Genomic DNA, 18,283 nt, shown 5'->3' on the forward strand with positions numbered 1-18,283 from the left:
GCACTGGTGCCTTGCAGCAAGAAGGTCTGGGCTTTGAGTCGGACCCTGGGTCTCTCTGCATGTTGGAGTTTGCATGTTCTCCCTGTGCATGCGTGGGTTCTCTCCGGGTACTCCGGGTTCTTCCGACAGTCCAAAAACATGACTGTTAGGTTAATTGGCTTCTCTAAAAATTGTCCTTAGGTGTGAGTGTGAATGGTTGTTTGTCCTGTTTATCTCTGTGTTGCCCTGCGACAGACTGGTGACCTGTCCAGGGTGTACCCTGCCTCTCAACCATTGAACTCCTGGAGATAGGCACCAGCACCCCTCGTGTCCCAACAGGGATAAGCACGATGGAAAATGGATGGATAATAATAATAATAATAATAATAATAATAATGACAATGGTTGTTTGTCTCTCTGTGTTGCCCTGTGACAGACTGGCGACCTGTCCAGGGTGTACCCCGCCTCTCGCCCATTTGACAGCTGGAGATAGGCACCAGCAACCCCTGCGACCCCATGAGGGATAAGCGGTTTGGAAAATGGATGGATGGATGGATAATAATGACGTTGAATGGATGACAGGAAGCATTAAGGAGGTCAAGGACTGAATGAGGAAGGTGCTGGTAAGTTTTTAGAGTAAGTCCATACTTCCATGGTTTAAAGGAATGTCCGAGGGAAAAGTGTTTCAAACTGGTGTATGATAATGTGTTGTGGTACTGTGTTCAGATGGATGTTTTTTCTGGCATGACTGAATGTGAAACACTGAATGTGGACATTTACACCGACTCGTGAAGCCACGAATGTAAAGCATCACGTTTAAAACAAACTGTAGACAAAGGATATCGTTTTATTTGTTTCATCACAAAAAGCTGGCTGATGTTTAGAATAATGACACTATCTGAACTTTGTGCTTTAGCTGCCTTGAAATTCTGACAACATGGAAAACACAGCAGAAACAATGGACTTTTACAGGAAGAAAAGATTACACAGAAAGCTCAAGTTTTCAAAACACATCTTCAGGTCCAAGTACATTTAGAAAAAGAAATAAAAGATCATGACCAAACAAAGTGATAGAGACACTCTCACTCAGTATACACAGATCTTTCTTTTTTTTTTAAACACAATTGTGTAATTTAAAAAAAAAAATCTGTATCTGCATCTTATTATGTATGAATAGATAGAAGTTGTCTCCAAACTGGCCCAAATGCAGTAGAAAGTACACACACCAGTTTCAAAAGGTCAAGATTTGATGGTGTTCAAAATGAATCTGTGATAAATCCCTTCAAACGTTTTACACTTTTAATATCACTTACAGTACAAACTGCATGGTCCGACTGCAAAACCTTAAAAAAAAAATATGCACAACCTTAAACTAATACTTAGCTGAGCCGCCTTTTAACTCAATGTTTTTAGACTTGAGATCCATCTGCCGCCAGTGATACTGAACATGATCACACTGACATTAAACTCACCTGTCCTAGTAGTTTCCTCACATTTGCATCCCAGAGCTAAAGCTATGGTTGTCTTAGAGGTTACAAAGGATCAAAAGCATCTCACTCTACCAAGGTAGAAGGATATGGAAATTCCTCGACAACACAGATACTATGGCACAGTGGAGAGAGTCAACAATGGGGAAACTATGAAACATGACAATGTAAAAAACTAAACGTTTTATCAGACAGATGAAAGGACAAGACAGAAACTGGTCCTTGATACTGCCTACAGTCTACAGGACATTCTGATGAAGGAGTGATTATAAATCAGAGGCCTTGTGGGGGGAGTGGAGCCTGAGTTGTTAGAGCAGCATGTTTGCGTTCAGAGGAGGCTGCAGGGACTCGCTTCCACTGTCATTATGGGTCCCTGAGCAAAACCCTTAATTCCAGGTCGCTCCCTAAGGGATGGGGTAAATGCAGAAGACAAATTTTGTTGGAATGTACAATTGCAATAACCATTAAAGATTTCTTTCTTTCTTCTCCTTTGTCTTCCAAAGCAAGCAGTGAGACCCAGCTAATATATCCCAGAACCCTGTGTCACAGTCTGATGAAACAGAAGTTGAACGTCCAGACACATTTCTGAAAATCTTTTTTTTTTTTTTTGGCACAGTAAAGACACTTAGCATATCATCAGACAGCGGAACGATGGTGGCAGCATCAACCCGGGTTTTTCATTTCTTCAGATATGTAGTCCAGATGAATAAAATTATAACCAGTTTAAAAAAAACAGTCGTTTTCACCCTCAACCGTCAGGTGTGCTGAAGATGAAAACTGATTTCACTATTCAGCATCACATTGAGTCGAGCATGCAATAAATCTACATATGAGAATGGCTTCATGAGAGGAAAATAAAATGTGTGGGATGGCCTGGCCAGCATCCAGAACTAATTCTGACAAAAACATCTGTGGGGTCACTTGAAGAGGGGTCTGGATGAGAGATGTCCTCACAATCTGAGCGAGAAATGTGGGGACAATATTAACCTCAGAATCTCTTTAACTGTGTAAACCCTTAGCCAACCAGGTTATTGCAGCTATTTTTCACTTGTTTTATTGAGTTTTTATTGTATTCAGTTGAATTGTTAAAGATGATGCATCATAGCCTGCTTTTTTAGCTCGTGTTTTAACAGGGGTGTATACACTTTTGCACCCTGTCGTTTCTCTACATAATGTGGAAGCAAAGCAAAGGCAATGCACTGGATATGTTCAGTAAAACTATATTTTGCTAAATTAGCATATGATATGGCATAACTGAAACAGGGAAGAGTTAGAGTGAATCTAACGCTTTGGAAATATTTAAAACAATGGTGCATGTGAGGTTTGTCGGCCACCTGAAGCAGTTTGGAGCCTCTATGAAGGGGCATCTTTGCAAAAGTCCTGACAGAAGTAGAATAGAACAACTAAAGCAGACACAAAGCATGTATCAGCAGATCAGATAATCTGTGTCGTTCATTCCAAAGGAGTCACGGTAAAACGAGAAAAGAGAGGATGACCCCTGTGAGTCAGGAAATAAAGCGATATTTACCTCAGAGAGTAACTACTGATCATTTGTACGCTACCGTAACAAAGTGTTCAGGAAACCCGTCGTACATCTAACCGTTCTCAGTAAAGGCAAGGCGTGCCTTTGTGCTGAGTGAGAAAGCAGGGAGCAGGTGGCACATCAATACTCAGGCCGGTTTCCTTTAAACTCCTGATCACTCCGGCTTCCTGTCTACACAGTGATCAATAATCCTTGTTGCTGAACACACACTGCTCAGCTCGCTGGTAGGTCGGACGTTGGGGGCGGCTCCAGTCCTTCAGCAGCTTCCGCCAGCTGGTCTAGTAGCTCGGTGAATGCTGGGCGCCGGAACGACTCCACCTGGGACCAGGAGAGAAAGGATGCTGTTAGGAAACACGCTGAACAAAGCATCAATATCGCACTAATTGTTCCGCCTGGTCCACAGGGAGGACTCATATTCACATTGACTGATCTTTTATTGGTGCCAGAATGAAGCCAAATCATTGTCATCAAATTAATTTAATTAGTTAACAAAGATTATACTATACATGAATTATTTTACAGGCTTTCAACTAAAAATATTGACAATTTAGGGCTGGTTAGGAAGTAAAAGGGATGGAGAATTTTCTGTTTCACACAGATAGTGTTTGGAGAACTAAGGATCTCTTCTTTTCCAGAATGAATACACATTGTATATCTTAAAAACATTTAGAGCACATGCAGGCCCCCAACACTTTTGGCTTTTGTGAAATAAAAATTGACTAATACATTTATTGTGACATTTTTTATTCTTATCTGCTCAATAATATACTAAACATGCAAGTTTTAAACAAACATAGTAGTCTTAACTTTTGTAGAAAACAAAACTGTAAATTATGATTAATCCAACAAAAATAAATAAAGGTTTCATACATTTTTGTTTTTATCTTTATGTGCCAGAAAAATATTTCAGTTAAGTGTATTTGGCCAAGTTTAATGATGTGTGAGGTTGAGTCTCTATTTACTACTGATTTCAAATAAAGCCAGGAACATGGTTATTGAAAGAGAAACACTCTGAGTTGTACCAACTATTCTTTTTTTAAAGTGTCCATCTGCACCAACCACCTCTGTCTGCAGAGGTGGTTGGTGCAGACTTGGTCACCCCAGGTTCGTTTTCTGGTTAATGTGGTGTTTCTATTGTAGACTTCTGTAGTGATAAAAATACTCTTGAAACCGACCACATTTAATCTGAAAGGCAGAGGGATGTTTACAGTTTCAGTACTGGGCTCTCATACACAACAACACGATGGGTAGATTTCCAGATGTTCATTTGTCCCACAGACATTAAGTAGGGCCCATTGTGTACACCCATTCAGGGGCAAGCCAAGGATGATATCAGTGTTCCCTTCATCACATTGGTGGAGAAGACCATGTTATAATGCAGACGTGTCTTAGCTGACACGTTTTCCCCTAATCAGTCATTCTGTCCAATCTAAGCATGTCAGACTCTGTGCCTCCATAGTCCGTTTATGTGTAATGTCCATGGTAACCAATTTTACAGTCCAGTCTCTGTAATCTCATAATCTCTAACAGTGGGTACTAACCAGGTACCCCGGCTTCCTCTCACAGTCTAAAAACATGGCTGTGGTTAGACTGGTTACTCCAAAAAGTTTGCCCTTGTGCCTGTGTGAATGTGTGTTTGCATGGTTGTATGCTCTGTGAGTTGCCCTTTGATGGACAAGAGCCCAGTCCAAGGTGTACCCCGCCTGTCACACAATAACCACTGGTGATAGGCACCAGCCCTCCCATGACCCCAAAAGCAGCATTTGATATTTTATTTTAAGTTTGCTTAAATATAGATCCCCACCAGACAGACAAGCTCGTTTATTTTCTTTCTCTCTCTCCTTAAAGTACTACTACTGGGAAAATCTTCCATCTACATACCATACAGGAGCTAGTTGCTAACTCCAGGAGACGCTGTGGGCAGTCAGGGACCAGCTCAGTGAAGGCTTTCACATCCAGCCCATAGTCCTGAAATACAGCATCAGCAGCACTCACTTCACTATCGGCATGCTAGGGTACAGTAACAGCAGTAAAAACCTTAGCTTAGTGAGTACACCGTACATGCTTCACTGGTGGCCTTTTATAAACTACAATACAGATATGCTGCTCTTTTTGCACCATTGGATGATATAAGCAAACAGGTTCTGTTCTTGATCTCTACCTGGGTTCTGGGCAGGATCTCTGGGTCAGCCGGGACCCTGGCCAAGATTTCACAGAGAACAATACCGAAGGAGAAAACATCCACCTGAAATAAGTAGAAGAAACATTTCTTATAGAAAACATAAATGTCCACACTCTCCTGTATCGATTTTGGAGTGCTGAATTTCACTGTTAATGATGTTTAATATTAAATCGATGTTCACTATATTCTTTCTGTCAAGTCTGAATAAGGATTGCTTTAACTTCCAGCACACTGAACTAAAGACTACTTCTGGCAAATGACCGTGGACAGGTCAGGCCTCACCTTGCGGTCATAGGGCTCTCCTCGGAGCATCTCGGGAGCCATCCAGTAGGCTGAACCCACCAATGACAACTTCCTGGCAGGATCTTTCACAGGTAGCTCTACCACTTCCCTTGCTAGCCCGAAATCCGTCACCAGGGCCTCCCGACCCCGAGGCGTCACCCGGATCAGACAGTTCTGGAGTGACACACATGAGAAGGAATGCAATGAGGGAATACAACAGCAGGGGGCAGTGTAAACAAATGGGAATATCTCAAAATAAAAGCTTTAAAGGCGCATCAAGTCATCTCAGTTTTTACTTTAGAGAAGCAGATCCTTTCATGTGCTACAGCTGTGTCCCATGGAACAGCTTTAGCTTCTCTTGTCATCAAAGGGTGAATGGGTCTGACTGTCAGCACCTTTCAAACACACTAAATGATTAAACGGGGCCTGTGTGCAACAGGGTCGCCTCCAATACGTGGATCAGGTAGTTCAAACCAGAATTTTTCATCACACATTTGCTCTGTAATAAAAAGTAATCACTTTTAATTAAAACGAAACCTGAATTGTTTATAGCCTGTGAGCAGGAGGTGTGATCACAGAGAGATGCAGGAAGTGGGAAAGCTTATTGCATAACATTAAGTGGTCCCAAATATGTGTGTAATGTCTAATTGGAGCTCCCTATGTATATTGATGGGTGACTGTGGGCTTGTATGGTGCTCTCTGTGTGGCTGTGTGGGTACAAATGACGTCTTTGCTGTCTGGCTCTGATTCTACAACAAATCTCTTCCCTTCAGTAACCTTTCATTACGAGGCCTTCCTGGGGAAAAACTTCGATTCAAGAGCGAAGCTCTAAATTTAGCTGTCATTTAGTCGACAGCTTTGGAGACAGAAATGGAAAGCACTGCAGACACAAGAAGAAAACCCATAAAAGCTCTAAATAGAATAGCTACTTTTCACACATTCACACAGTCTACATTAGTTTCATCACCATTGACATTACTGACATTTTAGAGCTTTGAAATACGCTCGTATGAAAGTTAACATGTCTACCAGATGGTGATTTTCAGCCTGACCAGCAACCAGGGGGTTAGAAATTTAGATTCTAATTCTTTATTATTATCAATCCATAAATGCCCCATATTTAAGCATTGTTATGTTTCAGTAACAACATGGAGGTTTTATGCATAACACATAATACATAACAGATTCTATAGTTCTTACCATGACTATGTGTACTTTTAATTAGCCAAATAATCATTGATAAGCTTTACGTCTGGATCACCAAGTTTTTGCCTTGTGAGAGTCTGAAGTAAACCAACAATCCTCTGAGAGAATGAAGAGAATTACACCAGCGCCAAGCGAGGAGCTGCGAGGCAAGGTGCATGATGAAAGCCAACAGACTTTAGTTAGCAACAATCTATTAACATAACAATAGAGACTGTCATGATGTTGCTTTGCATTGCTGCCGGCTTTTTCTGGAAAGCCTGGCAACCAGTGAAGAGACAGCACCTACACATAAGCTCACCCACGCACCCCTTCATGGAGGATCTTCAAGGCCTCATAATGCATCACTCTCACTGAAAATAAATATAAGAGGAGAGATTCCCGCCGATCTAAAATCCACGTATATGCCAGAATTATTTCAGGTGAAATGAGAGACTGCTCACATAAAGCTGGTTGGATGGACATCCCCCTCTGCCAGTATCCAAATGGATTTTCTAATCTGTGTATTTCAGAGCCAAGTCATATACTATGTCATGCTGTAGGGCAACACGTGTATTATTCCATCACTACATGGTTCACGCTCTATTTTTAGTGAAACATTGTTTCTCCTTCATTTTCACAAGACCAAGCATGCAGCAGTCAGCAACAAAAAGCAGCATAAGGAGAGAGAGAGGGAAAGACCGCAAACATATTTAAACAGAAAGGAACAAAAAAGAGTTAAGATGCATTAACATTTTTAAAGCAATCAATGTATGCATGACAATCAATGACCACAAACTTAGCTAGTTTCCCCACATTCTGTAGAAGAACTAGCAGATGAGAAACTAAAGAGGAACAAATGTTCAAGTCAAGAAACAGAACCAGTGAAAGGTTGCAAAACATTATCACATCTGTTGAGTAATGCCACTTTCAACCCATTAACTGCACAATATTCTCTTTATTAAATAAACTTGTCACTTAAAAACAATTGAACTTGACAACCGTGTATAACCAAAATATCTGTTTTAATGATAACTTGTGAGAACTTGAACAAAAGAAGTGTGGCAAGAGTGAAAGTGCTGTCTACGGCTGATTGGGACAATTTCGGACGAATTCTTACAACATAGACGATTTTAAGACATCTTGCCCCTGGTGTGCTGTAAGGCTCCAGCAAGTTCATACATCATTTTCTGTAGCTGCAATGCAGGTGCTTGGTCCAAATGATGTGTAAGCAATGTGAGTGGCAAACTGTGAATAGCTAACAACTCCTAAGGTAGCATCTGCTTCAAAGATTCCTATTGGTGCTAAACTAAGGGGTTATTTCACTTCTTGCTATGATTCTGATCTCTCTATCGAACTCTAAAATACTTACAATTTGCTCAAAACACAAATGAAGAATTTATTTGTCGTTAATGAAGCCTTTAAAAACTTGTTTTTTTATTTGAAAATACTTTTTTTTAATCACCACCACAGAATGAGGGAAGCATAAATATCACAACGCATCAACCAGTCAAACCTGGACTTAGCTAAATTCAACTGAATTCAAGTTTTTTTAACAATACTTTGGGAAAATTGGGATTTGTAGCTTTTCATACCTGGTAACCCATTACCAGGTGTTGTCTTGCCTGATTAATCAGATGTGTTGTCACAGCACCATTCATTACACCAACATTTTAATCTGTGTCGTCATCACGAGCTGAAAAAGCATTTCTAACATCCTGTATATATTGTAGATCAGGGAGATTCCCACTTTTGATGCCTGATGGCTCACCTTTGAGTTGAGATCTCTGTGGTAAATGTTCTTGTAGTGGAGGTAGATCATTCCTCTGCTTATGTCACAAGCCAGGTCCACCTTCTCTCTCCAGCAAAGGGGAACATCTTTCCTGGCCAGAAGCTCCTCCAGACACCCGCCGTTTACATACTGAGACAGCAAGCCAAAGTTCAGCTTAGACTGTGTCACCACAAACTCATTTAGAAGTTCAAAACAATGAAATTAAGAAAAAACAAAAACAAATTTACACTTGATGGGTGATGGATGTGCAACCACAATGAGCACTACCGCTGTTTAACAAGCAGCATTGAGTCAGTCGTGTCTGTCTGTTGAGTCTGAATCACGCTTAGTGGTGAACAGTTGGACACCAGCAGGAAACAAACATTATAAATTGGAACAAGTAACCTAAACCTCTGCACAAGTAGATCTTGATCATGTGGTTCCTTTTACTTATCCAATGAGGACTGTGTACAAGCAGAAGTGAATGTGAGGTTTCCTTTAAGAGAGCAAGAGTGGCACGTAATCAACGAAATCAGCCATTCATCAAATTGTTGACAATATCTATATTTTAATGGTTTGTTATTGTTGTCTGTCTGGACCACAATGTGTTCCATTTGTCCTCGGAGGTTGGAATTAAAGATGGCTGCTACTTGCAGCAGCATTGAGTAAAACTTAATACTTTTTTTATCAGTTCATTATTATTTATGTATCATTTAATCAGTCGTAGACATACCACATTCTGTCTTTATAGGATGGAATGTTTCAGCGCTGTTTATATGCGTAAAATACCACTTAGAACCGTGTTTTTGTCTTTGTTATTGTTTTAACAGTAGTGGCTAAATGCTTAGAAAAGACAGACTTTGTAAAGAAAAATAATTTTAACTGTTTCCTACGGACAGACAAGTGGGAAAATGGAACACAATAACTCAGAGATGACTCTCAGTTTCACGTTCTACGGTAAATGGAGCGCACCATTGATATCAGCACGCTCCTACTAGCTCATATCATCAGAAAAAACAGGATAAGTTACCATAACTACAGTGATGACACACAGCTTTACATTAGATTGTCCCCAGGGGACTATGAACCCATGCAAGTAGATAAGTTGAATTAATCAATGTGTGGATGTGCCATAATGTTTCTACAGTCCAATAGAACCAAAACGGAAGTAATCGTTTTTGGACCACAGATCTAGAGTCAGAACACAGTTTCAGTTATTACAGCTAGAAAGCGCTCATCAAGCCTGAAATCTCTGAGTAGTAGACTCAGACCTGATCCTTTGGAGCCACATAAAGAAAAGTATTCATACCACTACAGCCAAATTTCCACATTTTGTCACATGACAACCACAAACATAAATATATTATTTGGATTCTTATGTGAAAGACCAACACAAAGTCGTACCCATTTGTGAAGTAGAAAGAAAATGATGCATGATTTAAAAAAATGTACAAATAAAAAAATGAAATTGCGTTGTGCAAAAGTATTCAGTCCCCTTTTCTCTGAGTGCAACCAATTGACTTGAGAAGTTGCCTGATGATTGCTAATGACTGAATAGAGTCTACTTTTGTGTAATCTAATCTCTGTACAATTACAGCTGCTCTGTGACGGCCTCAGTGGTTGGCTAACAGAATATTGGGGCGCAAACAGCATCATGAAGCCCAAGGAACACAGTTGGTGATCCTGTTGGAAAATACCTTTTGTTACACTGGGTGAAATAGTCCTTTCAACTTAAAAGTAGTTAATATATGATGTATTCAGAAAAGGAGGTTAAAAATGTGATTGTGGGGACTGCAGGCCTGTAAAAATCTGACCAATCCCTGCCGTTCAGTCCATTCGGACCAACCCACAGTTGTTCAGACGTAGATGTCTGAACAACTGTGTTGGTGACTGTGGTATCTGGGAAGTCCCAGAAATATCCAGATAAAATTAGCAAAGTACCGATTTATTTTAACAGAAAATCATCACGGAGGGATAACACTAAAAGTACCAAACAAGAATCCATTGGTTGCACTTCCAACCTCACAGCAGACTGTTTTTATGGTGCTCCCAGTTTATAAGACTAAGATGTCATGTTTCATGTTTGACACCAGATGTTCAGAATAGCAATAACTTACAAACAGCAAGTATGAGAAGCGGAGAGCAGAACTGACCTCTAACATCGGGTACAGTTTGTCTTCTTTCACACAGATACCCAGATATCTGAAATAAAGAGCAAAGGGGATATCATGGAATGGTAGAGTTTATTTCTGTGCAGTAGCCTTTAAACGCGTTAAATGACATATGGCACATGTAATGACACATAGCAGTGTACCATGTACTTTGTCTTTATTCAGTAATTATTAACACAATAGACTGACTCATTATCTTAAAGCAAATGATGTATTGTCAGGATGTTGCTCTGAAACATCTTTATTTTAAACATAGGGGGCAATATATGGGAGAGAGTAAAGCCTGAGGAGAGACTGTCTCAATTAGTTTATTTTGCTCCTAGCAGAGGGAAACGGTTTTCGATGACTCATTTAGAGTCAGCCTTAATTGCAACAGCTTTGGCTGTGCAGCAAAACACATCAGTGTTTTCACCTGACAACGTTGGGGTGGGAGAGCTTCTGCAGTAGGCTGATCTCTCGCACGATGCTGTCCTGGTCCACATCATTTTTGTAGATCTTCACCACCATCACTTTCCAAGTGGTGCTGTGGGTCACCTGAGAAGCAGGGCTATACTTTAGACAGGGTTGACAGTTTCTGATTGCTTTCTGAAAGCTGCCATGTTGGCTCAGGAAGGAGTCCTGTGAAAACCCAACATCCATCTTATAGACTTATACCTCTTCCCAGAATCATGAGCAGTACCAGTAGCTTCTCTAAGGTCATATCTGATGCCTCTCTCTCTCTGGCATTGTGTTGGTCTGTATTCTCTCTACCAGCAGAAATACTGCTTTTATAGAGGTGATGATGTTCAATTGTTCAGAGGCATTTGCTTGGCAGCCAATGAATGCTACTTTCCCTTTTACTGTAAATCCTACTGCAGCAGCAAACGCATACTTAGTGTTTTGCAAAAGAGCACTGAAAATCAAAAACTTCTTTTTCCCATGACTGTAGATGACTCTGAATACTAAGCTCATAGGCAGCTTTATTATTAGTAGGCAAGAAAGAGACTCAGACCGCCTGTCTTGTCTCAGCAGACAAGCATTCCCTAGCTGCCCCTTAGCAAAAATGAAAACCAAAAGTAACAATAAGGACGAATGGTTGAAATATAGACTGCTATAGATTGGTTTACTGATAATGAGGTATTTAAGTAGTTAGGAGTTACATTTCCAATCAAGTGAAATAGGAACACATAAGTTGACTGTTTAGGACTGAATGATTAGGATGAAAAGGTTAGCATAGAGAAAGGAGCAGGGAGAGTGTGAAGCAGAGGTCTTAATTGGATATGAAAATCATTATTTAAGATGAGAGAAAAAAAAACGGCTTCCCAGTCTTACTCACTCTGGACAAATTAAACCTTTAATTATTCCAAACAAACTCTGCATCCTAATTCCAGATCATTTCATCGCCAACATTTCAGACAGCTTGCTCCCTCTGTTGTTGTGCAGCAAAATCAGCTTCAAAAAGAGAATTATGTAAGGTGGGAAAGTTTTGTGCCCACACAGTTTCTAACGCTGGTGGGCCAATCACAGAATGGCAAGAATGTCCTTATTAGAGTCTCAAACAAAGCAAGCTTTGATGGCAACTCACATCCAGCCACATGCAAATCAGGGGGTGGAGGGACAGATGGAATACCTTGTAGACTCTGGAGAAGAAACCGCTCCCAATGAGTTCAGCTCGGAAGTTTTCCCAGAACTCCAACTTGCGCACGGCTGTACGGAGCTTCTGCCAGCGGTCCACATGGTAGTACTCGTCTGGAGACTCCGCGTACAGGGTGGGACTGGTGGGCTCTGAGGACGTGTCCACATCACACATCCTGGAGATGTCTGCTGGAAAAGGAGGGTACATAGTTAGGTTTCATGATGAATAAAAAACACAGAGAGCAATCACTTTTAGAAGAAAATAGGGGATCACATCTTGTTTCTTTTTCCTTGTAGGATCAGATAACACCATTTTATGGGTTGCTGCAAAATGTTCTAATCCAATACAAGGAATCTAATTGGCTTTTTTAAATAATTGTTAATTGGAGCTCCTAATAAAACTCTGCTATCAATACCTGTTATAGGTTGACTGTCCGTGCTTATGCCAGCTGCACCCTCAGCAAGACACATGTCCATGTTCCCATGGCCCAGGTTTAACAATCATGGCTTATTTTCTTGTGTACCACATGCAAAACTGTTTTATTGAGCGTGCATTTTGTCATTCAAATCTGGGTTTTCCTCTTAGGCCCTGAGAATAATGGACAGGGAGCAGCAGCTCCCTGGCTGTCTGTGTCATGTGAGCAACTTCGCCCAGACATGAGCCTGACCTGTATCGGGTCAGATTCGTCGTAGAAATCTAGCAATCAAGCGAAGAGCATGTCGGGTGACATGTCAGAGATTGTCGGGCTTTCTTAGCCTTACGAACCTGTGATGGAGTGACATGTTACCGCTGTCCTGCAAAAAAAACTTTACCTATGAATAAATATCTGTTGATGTCAAGAAAAATAGATAAGGATAGACTGAAGTCTCCTGAACCTCACTGTTGATTGAATCTGTGTAATACTGATGAAATGTGGTGGTAGTGTTACTACCAGTGTTGTAAAGCATGCTTTTAAGCATATTTGATTTTATTCATTTCAGTGGTGTATCAGACTGTAACTCAGCATCAACGTTACCCTCAAATGATTCTCAGATCAACAGACCAACTAGTTAGATAATCTTCCCTGAGTATATTAAACATATGCCCCCAAATAAGGCAAATGAGGAGAAACCAGTAGTTCAAATTCAGCTGTTCCATCTTTTCAAGTAAATATGTCATTTACCAAAGCGAAGCATCAGCTGGTTGTTGGGCTGCGCCATATCAGGAAAGTATGTAACTGCAAACCTGGACAGAAAATTACCATGATGAAAATATTACCCTCAGTTTTTCTGACATCTTAGGGCCTTTAGTAGCTCAGTCGACTAAACCAGAAAACAGGTGTGTCATATAAGAGCATCAGCAAACACTAACATGAGGTCACCTGAAGGGCAGTTGGAGTTCATCCAGCTGCTTAAATTTAACGTCAATATACCGAGTTTAAAAGCAAAGGGACAAAACTGTGTCTTGAGGCGAGTTTTAAAAGTTAAAGGTTTTAAAAGTTAAAAGTTAAGACAATGAAGGGGCACTTCTAATATGGAACGGCAAAACGTTCCATAACGTAGGTTAGCTTAAGTTTAGACCTCGGTACCTCCATACAGGGGGAGAAGTGTCATTCTTGTGCACTTCTCCCCCTTCATGCCGTTCACCTGTTGCCTGTCTTGTTAATTGCTTTCACCTGCCCTCCAGCCTTTCTCTCAGTTTTTTACTCCCTTATTTGAACCACACTCCTCTCCTTCAGTTTCAGATTCTCTGTTGTGTCACCTCCTGTTTGCTCCCTGTATTGGCAAGCTTTATAAATTATTTTCGTTTATTAAAACAACTATTCCTGTCATCAAACTTCTGTTTGCATTTTGGGCAGGCGTCTAATACTCAAATCCTGACAGTTCCATTGAGTAAAGAAAGCTGCATGAAATGTATTTATAGAACTCTTCAGGCTAAGAGGAAATTACTGTAATAATGTGTATTTCTTATTTATCCTCTAAAGCCTAATCAATATTACTTATAGCCCAGGCCATTCTCACTTTTGATATTGCAAAAATAGCATAAATAAACAAAAGAGGCAAACAAAATGCCTTTCTAAAGTTTTCCCAATTATCACTTTATATACAATTTGAGACAAATTGTCTCAACAACAAATACAAGCATGACCATGTTACCAAGCTTGCTGGGGGTCTGGACCAATGAAAAAAAATATCTACTTGTATATTTATTAGCATTCTTCTTCATGTGATTTCTTGCATGTATTAAGCAAAAAAAAGCCCTTGAAATCCCCACTGCAACTAAACTGATTGATGGATCACAAAAGAAGACAGCCAAAAGGCCAATTTATGCATTTATCAGCATGAAAGCGACCCTGTATGAAAGAGTAGCAAACAAAAGGCCCGGTTTCACCGTCCCACTTATTAACTGCATAGATGAGGCGAAGTGCTTTCCACTTTACAGAGAGAAACAAAGACGCTTCATAATGTGAGGCTTAAAAAAGGCTGAGGTCATCACTAACCTCAGACAGCAACTTCTAGTTCAGGAAATATATTAAATTTTAATTTAATCTAATTTATATAGCCCCTATGTCATCTCAAGGCACTTTACAATGTCAAATTCAATCAAATCATAAAGCTTGTTCAAAAAGTTTCCTATCTAAGGAAACCCAGCAGATTGCATCAAGTCTTGACAAGCAGCATTCACTCCTCATGAAAGAGCATAAAGCCAAAGTGGAGAGTCGTCTGCATTGTTGATGGCTGGAGAGGAAAACTCCCCTTTAACAGGGAGGAAAACCTCCAGCAGAACCAGACTCAGTGTGACTGACTGGCGGTAAGACAAAACAGAAAAACAAAAAGCAAAGAAGCACAGATTGATCCAGGAATCCTATATATGTTATATGCCTCCCCTGGCTAATGTCAAAGCTAACATAACAACAGACCAGGTATACCTATTATGTACAGAAAAAAACAGAGAACAAAAAGTTAAAAGTTCAAATAACAGCAAACAATGCAAATTGGAGAACAGTAGGAGAACTCAGCAGATTGAGAAAAATAGACCCTGATATCCTCCAGTAGCCTAAGCCTATAGCAGGATGACTAAAAAGATTGCTCAGGATAACCTAAGCCACTCTAACTATAAACTGTATCAAAAAGGAACGTTTTAAGCTTAGCCTTAAAAGTAGACAGGGTGTCTGCCTCACGGACCAAAACTGGGAGTTGGTTCCACAGGAGAGGAGCCTGATAGCTAAAGGATCTGCCTCCCATTCTACTTTTAGAGACTCTAGGAACCACCAGCAGACCTGCAGTCTGAGAGCAAAGTGCTCTGTTAGGAACATAATGGATAATCAGAGCTCTGACATATTAAGGATGTTATAAGTGAGAATGAGAATTTTAAATGCTATTCTTATTTAACAGAAAGCCAATAAGGGAAGCTAAAATTGAAGAAATATGATCCCTTTTTTTATTTTCATCAGAACTCTTGCTGCAGCATTTTGGATCAGCTGAAGGCTGATCCAAAATGCATTTTGTGGACTTCCTGATAGTAAAGAAATAATATAGTCCAGCCTTGAAAACCCTGGAAATCTGTTTAATATGGGATTTAAATGACATGTCTAGGATAAAAAAACACCAAGTTTTTTTATTTGGCTCTATTACCAGAGGCCAATTTAATGTCATCCACATAAGGTGATTGATTAAGAAGTTTATTTTTTGAGGACTCTGGTCTAAAGATGACAACTTCTGTCTTGTCAGAATTTAAAAGCAGGAAATGTAAAGTCATCCAGGTTTTGATGTAGTAAAGAGAATTGGCCCAAGGACAGAGCCCTGTGGTACTCCACAAGTAACGCTGGAGTTCGGAGAAGATTTATCAACATGAACAAACTGTAATCTGTCAAACAGATAAGATTTAAACCAGCCTAATGTTTTCCTTTAATCCCTACAGTATGCTCAAGTCTTTCTAGAAGAATGTTGTGATCAGCTGTACCAAATGCAACATGAGATCTAACAGGACAAGTAGTGACACAAGTCCATTATCTGAGGCTATGAGAATATCATTAGTGACCTTCACCAGAGCTGTTTCAGTGCTATGATGAGCTCTGAAGCCTGACTGAAATGCTTTAAATATGTGATATCTTTGTAAATGTTCACATACTTCATTAGCAACTAAACATATATATGGTAGGGGTTGTTTCGTTGCACCGATTAACTGCTCTCTCCAACAGCTAAGCCGTACCTTCCTAAAGCTCCTTAAACAATACCTGTTTGAACAATCTGCAAACTACTATGAGTTTAACAATTTCATTCTAAAACTTTCAATCCTAATTTCAGTGTAGAGTTGAGTATGTTTTCTCACACTCATGCACGAGTATAGCTGTTTTCTGCAGTTATTTGTTATCCACCACTCTAGGAAATACTCCTTTAGAACCTCCAAACTTTCTGGGTTTTCTGGGTTTGGGATATGAATCGTTTGAATTAGCTTTGTCAAAATAAAGGAAGTTTCTGCTACCTATGATGACAGTGGTGAGAAAATATATAGATCAGCTGAGTAAATATCTCTGTTGTCCCATTTAAGTTACTGTACACATGTCAATAACTGGTTGCTATGGCAGATCCTTTTTCACCACGGCACAATGGAGTAATACCCTAAGTGCAGCAAAAGCTTCAATTCATCTATCAGTTTCTGACTTAATTATGCTCCATTTGTTAAGTAGACAGAAAAATATGTACACCTCTTTGCTTTAGTCAGAACCATACATCTCCAAGAATGCATTCTACCTTTCTCTGATTTACATCCTTTTTTCCATTTAGGGTATACTGATTGTAGTTGTGTAGGACGTCTAAAGCTTCAAATATCTAAAGGTAGAACAATGCTTTGAGCTCTGTTTGATTAAATTATAACATCAAACTATGTTGGTATAGTGCATTGAAATTCACTTGAAACATCCCAATACTTTTCAACTCAGTCACCCTACAGTCAATTGTGTTGCTGCCGTAAAGATTTCTACTGCTTTTGCTCCCCCCCCCCAATTCAATGTTTAAGACCAACAAACAAATTTTGATGTAAAATAAAAATAAGCTGAGTAAATACAAATTGCACTGCTCAAATGACGATTTCATTTATTGAGAAAAAAATGCTATCCAAAGCACCAAGGCCTTATGATGTAACTGTCAACCCTGTGAAGGAATTCTGACCTTCTCGCCTGTGGGGAATTTGTTTATCTCAGCCATTTTGAAAGATTTTTAAAAATGGATGGACTGTTTCAGGTCATGTCAGAGCACCTCTATCAGATTAAAGTTTAGACTCTGTTTAGGCTACCCCTAAAACTTTTTTTTCGTTAGATGGATTTTCAGGTATAGGGGACAGTTACTTGTGTCTGGTTATGTGGCCTGAGGCAAAGAAAGAAAGAAAAAAACACTTATCATTAAACATCCTTAGTAAATGCACCTTCATGAGCAGGACAGAATCTAAGGCTATATGCAGGTCTTGATGCTCATTTATGATTTTTTGCTTAAATCTGATTTTGTTTTTAGCTGGTCGTTCATATTACTATTAAATATGACCACCATCATACAGCTCTCTGAACGGTTCAAGACTGCAAAGCGTCACAGAGCAGCGCACTGTTTGTGGAAGTAACGGTGAATGTAATTGTCTCTAGAAGTGTTCAACACAGTTTTGTTAATAAAAGACTCAAAAACAAAAAGAAATGTGGATACTGGCCAGCATCTCTCCCCGTTATTTTTAGAAAGCTGTTGAGCAATGGGAGCCGATACTATTAAGACCATATCACAGCAAGATGAAGTGAGGTAAGAAGAAAGCTTCTTGGTAAATAATTTATTAGGTCAGATAATTCAGTTAGTAAATGAATCATAATCCTGCCTCATGTTGTTAATTACATTGTTCTAGGCCTGGCTGAAATTCTCTTCCTTTAGATCTTTGATTTTCTAGCAATCTTTTCTAATCACATTATGAATATCTTCTAGATTAGTGCTATTCCTTTCCCTTATCCATTTTATGCTATATCTGTGTGTTAAGCATCAAAGGTGCCAAAGACCATCACATTAGCACCACCAGGTTTCACTCATGCTGTGGTGTACTTTTTCTAAAATGATTAC

At 39.8% G+C, this 18,283-nt stretch overlaps 1 protein-coding gene across 10 annotated transcripts in view; it reads right to left on the bottom strand.

Moving 5' to 3' along the window:
• Positions 1-806: 806 nt before the first annotated feature.
• The window catches only part of LOC105915609 (dual specificity testis-specific protein kinase 1), a 34,337-nt gene continuing 16,860 nt past the window's right edge, over positions 807-18,283 (bottom strand). For 4 of the 10 annotated variants that reach the window (XM_021309146.2, XM_021309151.2, XM_021309156.2 and 1 more), the window contains 8 exons: positions 12,207-12,397; positions 11,010-11,131; positions 10,580-10,628; positions 8,427-8,576; positions 5,474-5,647; positions 5,171-5,254; positions 4,891-4,977; positions 807-3,327 (listed from right to left, as the gene is read on the bottom strand). In XM_021309146.2, coding sequence (XP_021164821.2) covers positions 3,223-3,327; positions 4,891-4,977; positions 5,171-5,254; positions 5,474-5,647; positions 8,427-8,576; positions 10,580-10,628; positions 11,010-11,131; positions 12,207-12,397 — 962 coding nt within the window. In that variant the 3' untranslated portion in view covers positions 807-3,222. Of the gene's footprint in view, positions 3,328-4,890; positions 4,978-5,170; positions 5,255-5,473; positions 5,648-8,426; positions 8,577-10,579; positions 10,629-11,009; positions 11,132-12,206; positions 12,401-13,374; positions 13,437-18,283 lie in introns of all 10 variants that reach the window. The other 6 variants (XM_012849776.3, XM_021309139.2, XM_036144669.1 and 3 more) reach the window with 3 other exon arrangements.

This window comes from Fundulus heteroclitus, chromosome 12 (assembly GCF_011125445.2).
Source record: "Fundulus heteroclitus isolate FHET01 chromosome 12, MU-UCD_Fhet_4.1, whole genome shotgun sequence".
NCBI classification, from domain to species: domain Eukaryota; kingdom Metazoa; phylum Chordata; class Actinopteri; order Cyprinodontiformes; family Fundulidae; genus Fundulus; species Fundulus heteroclitus.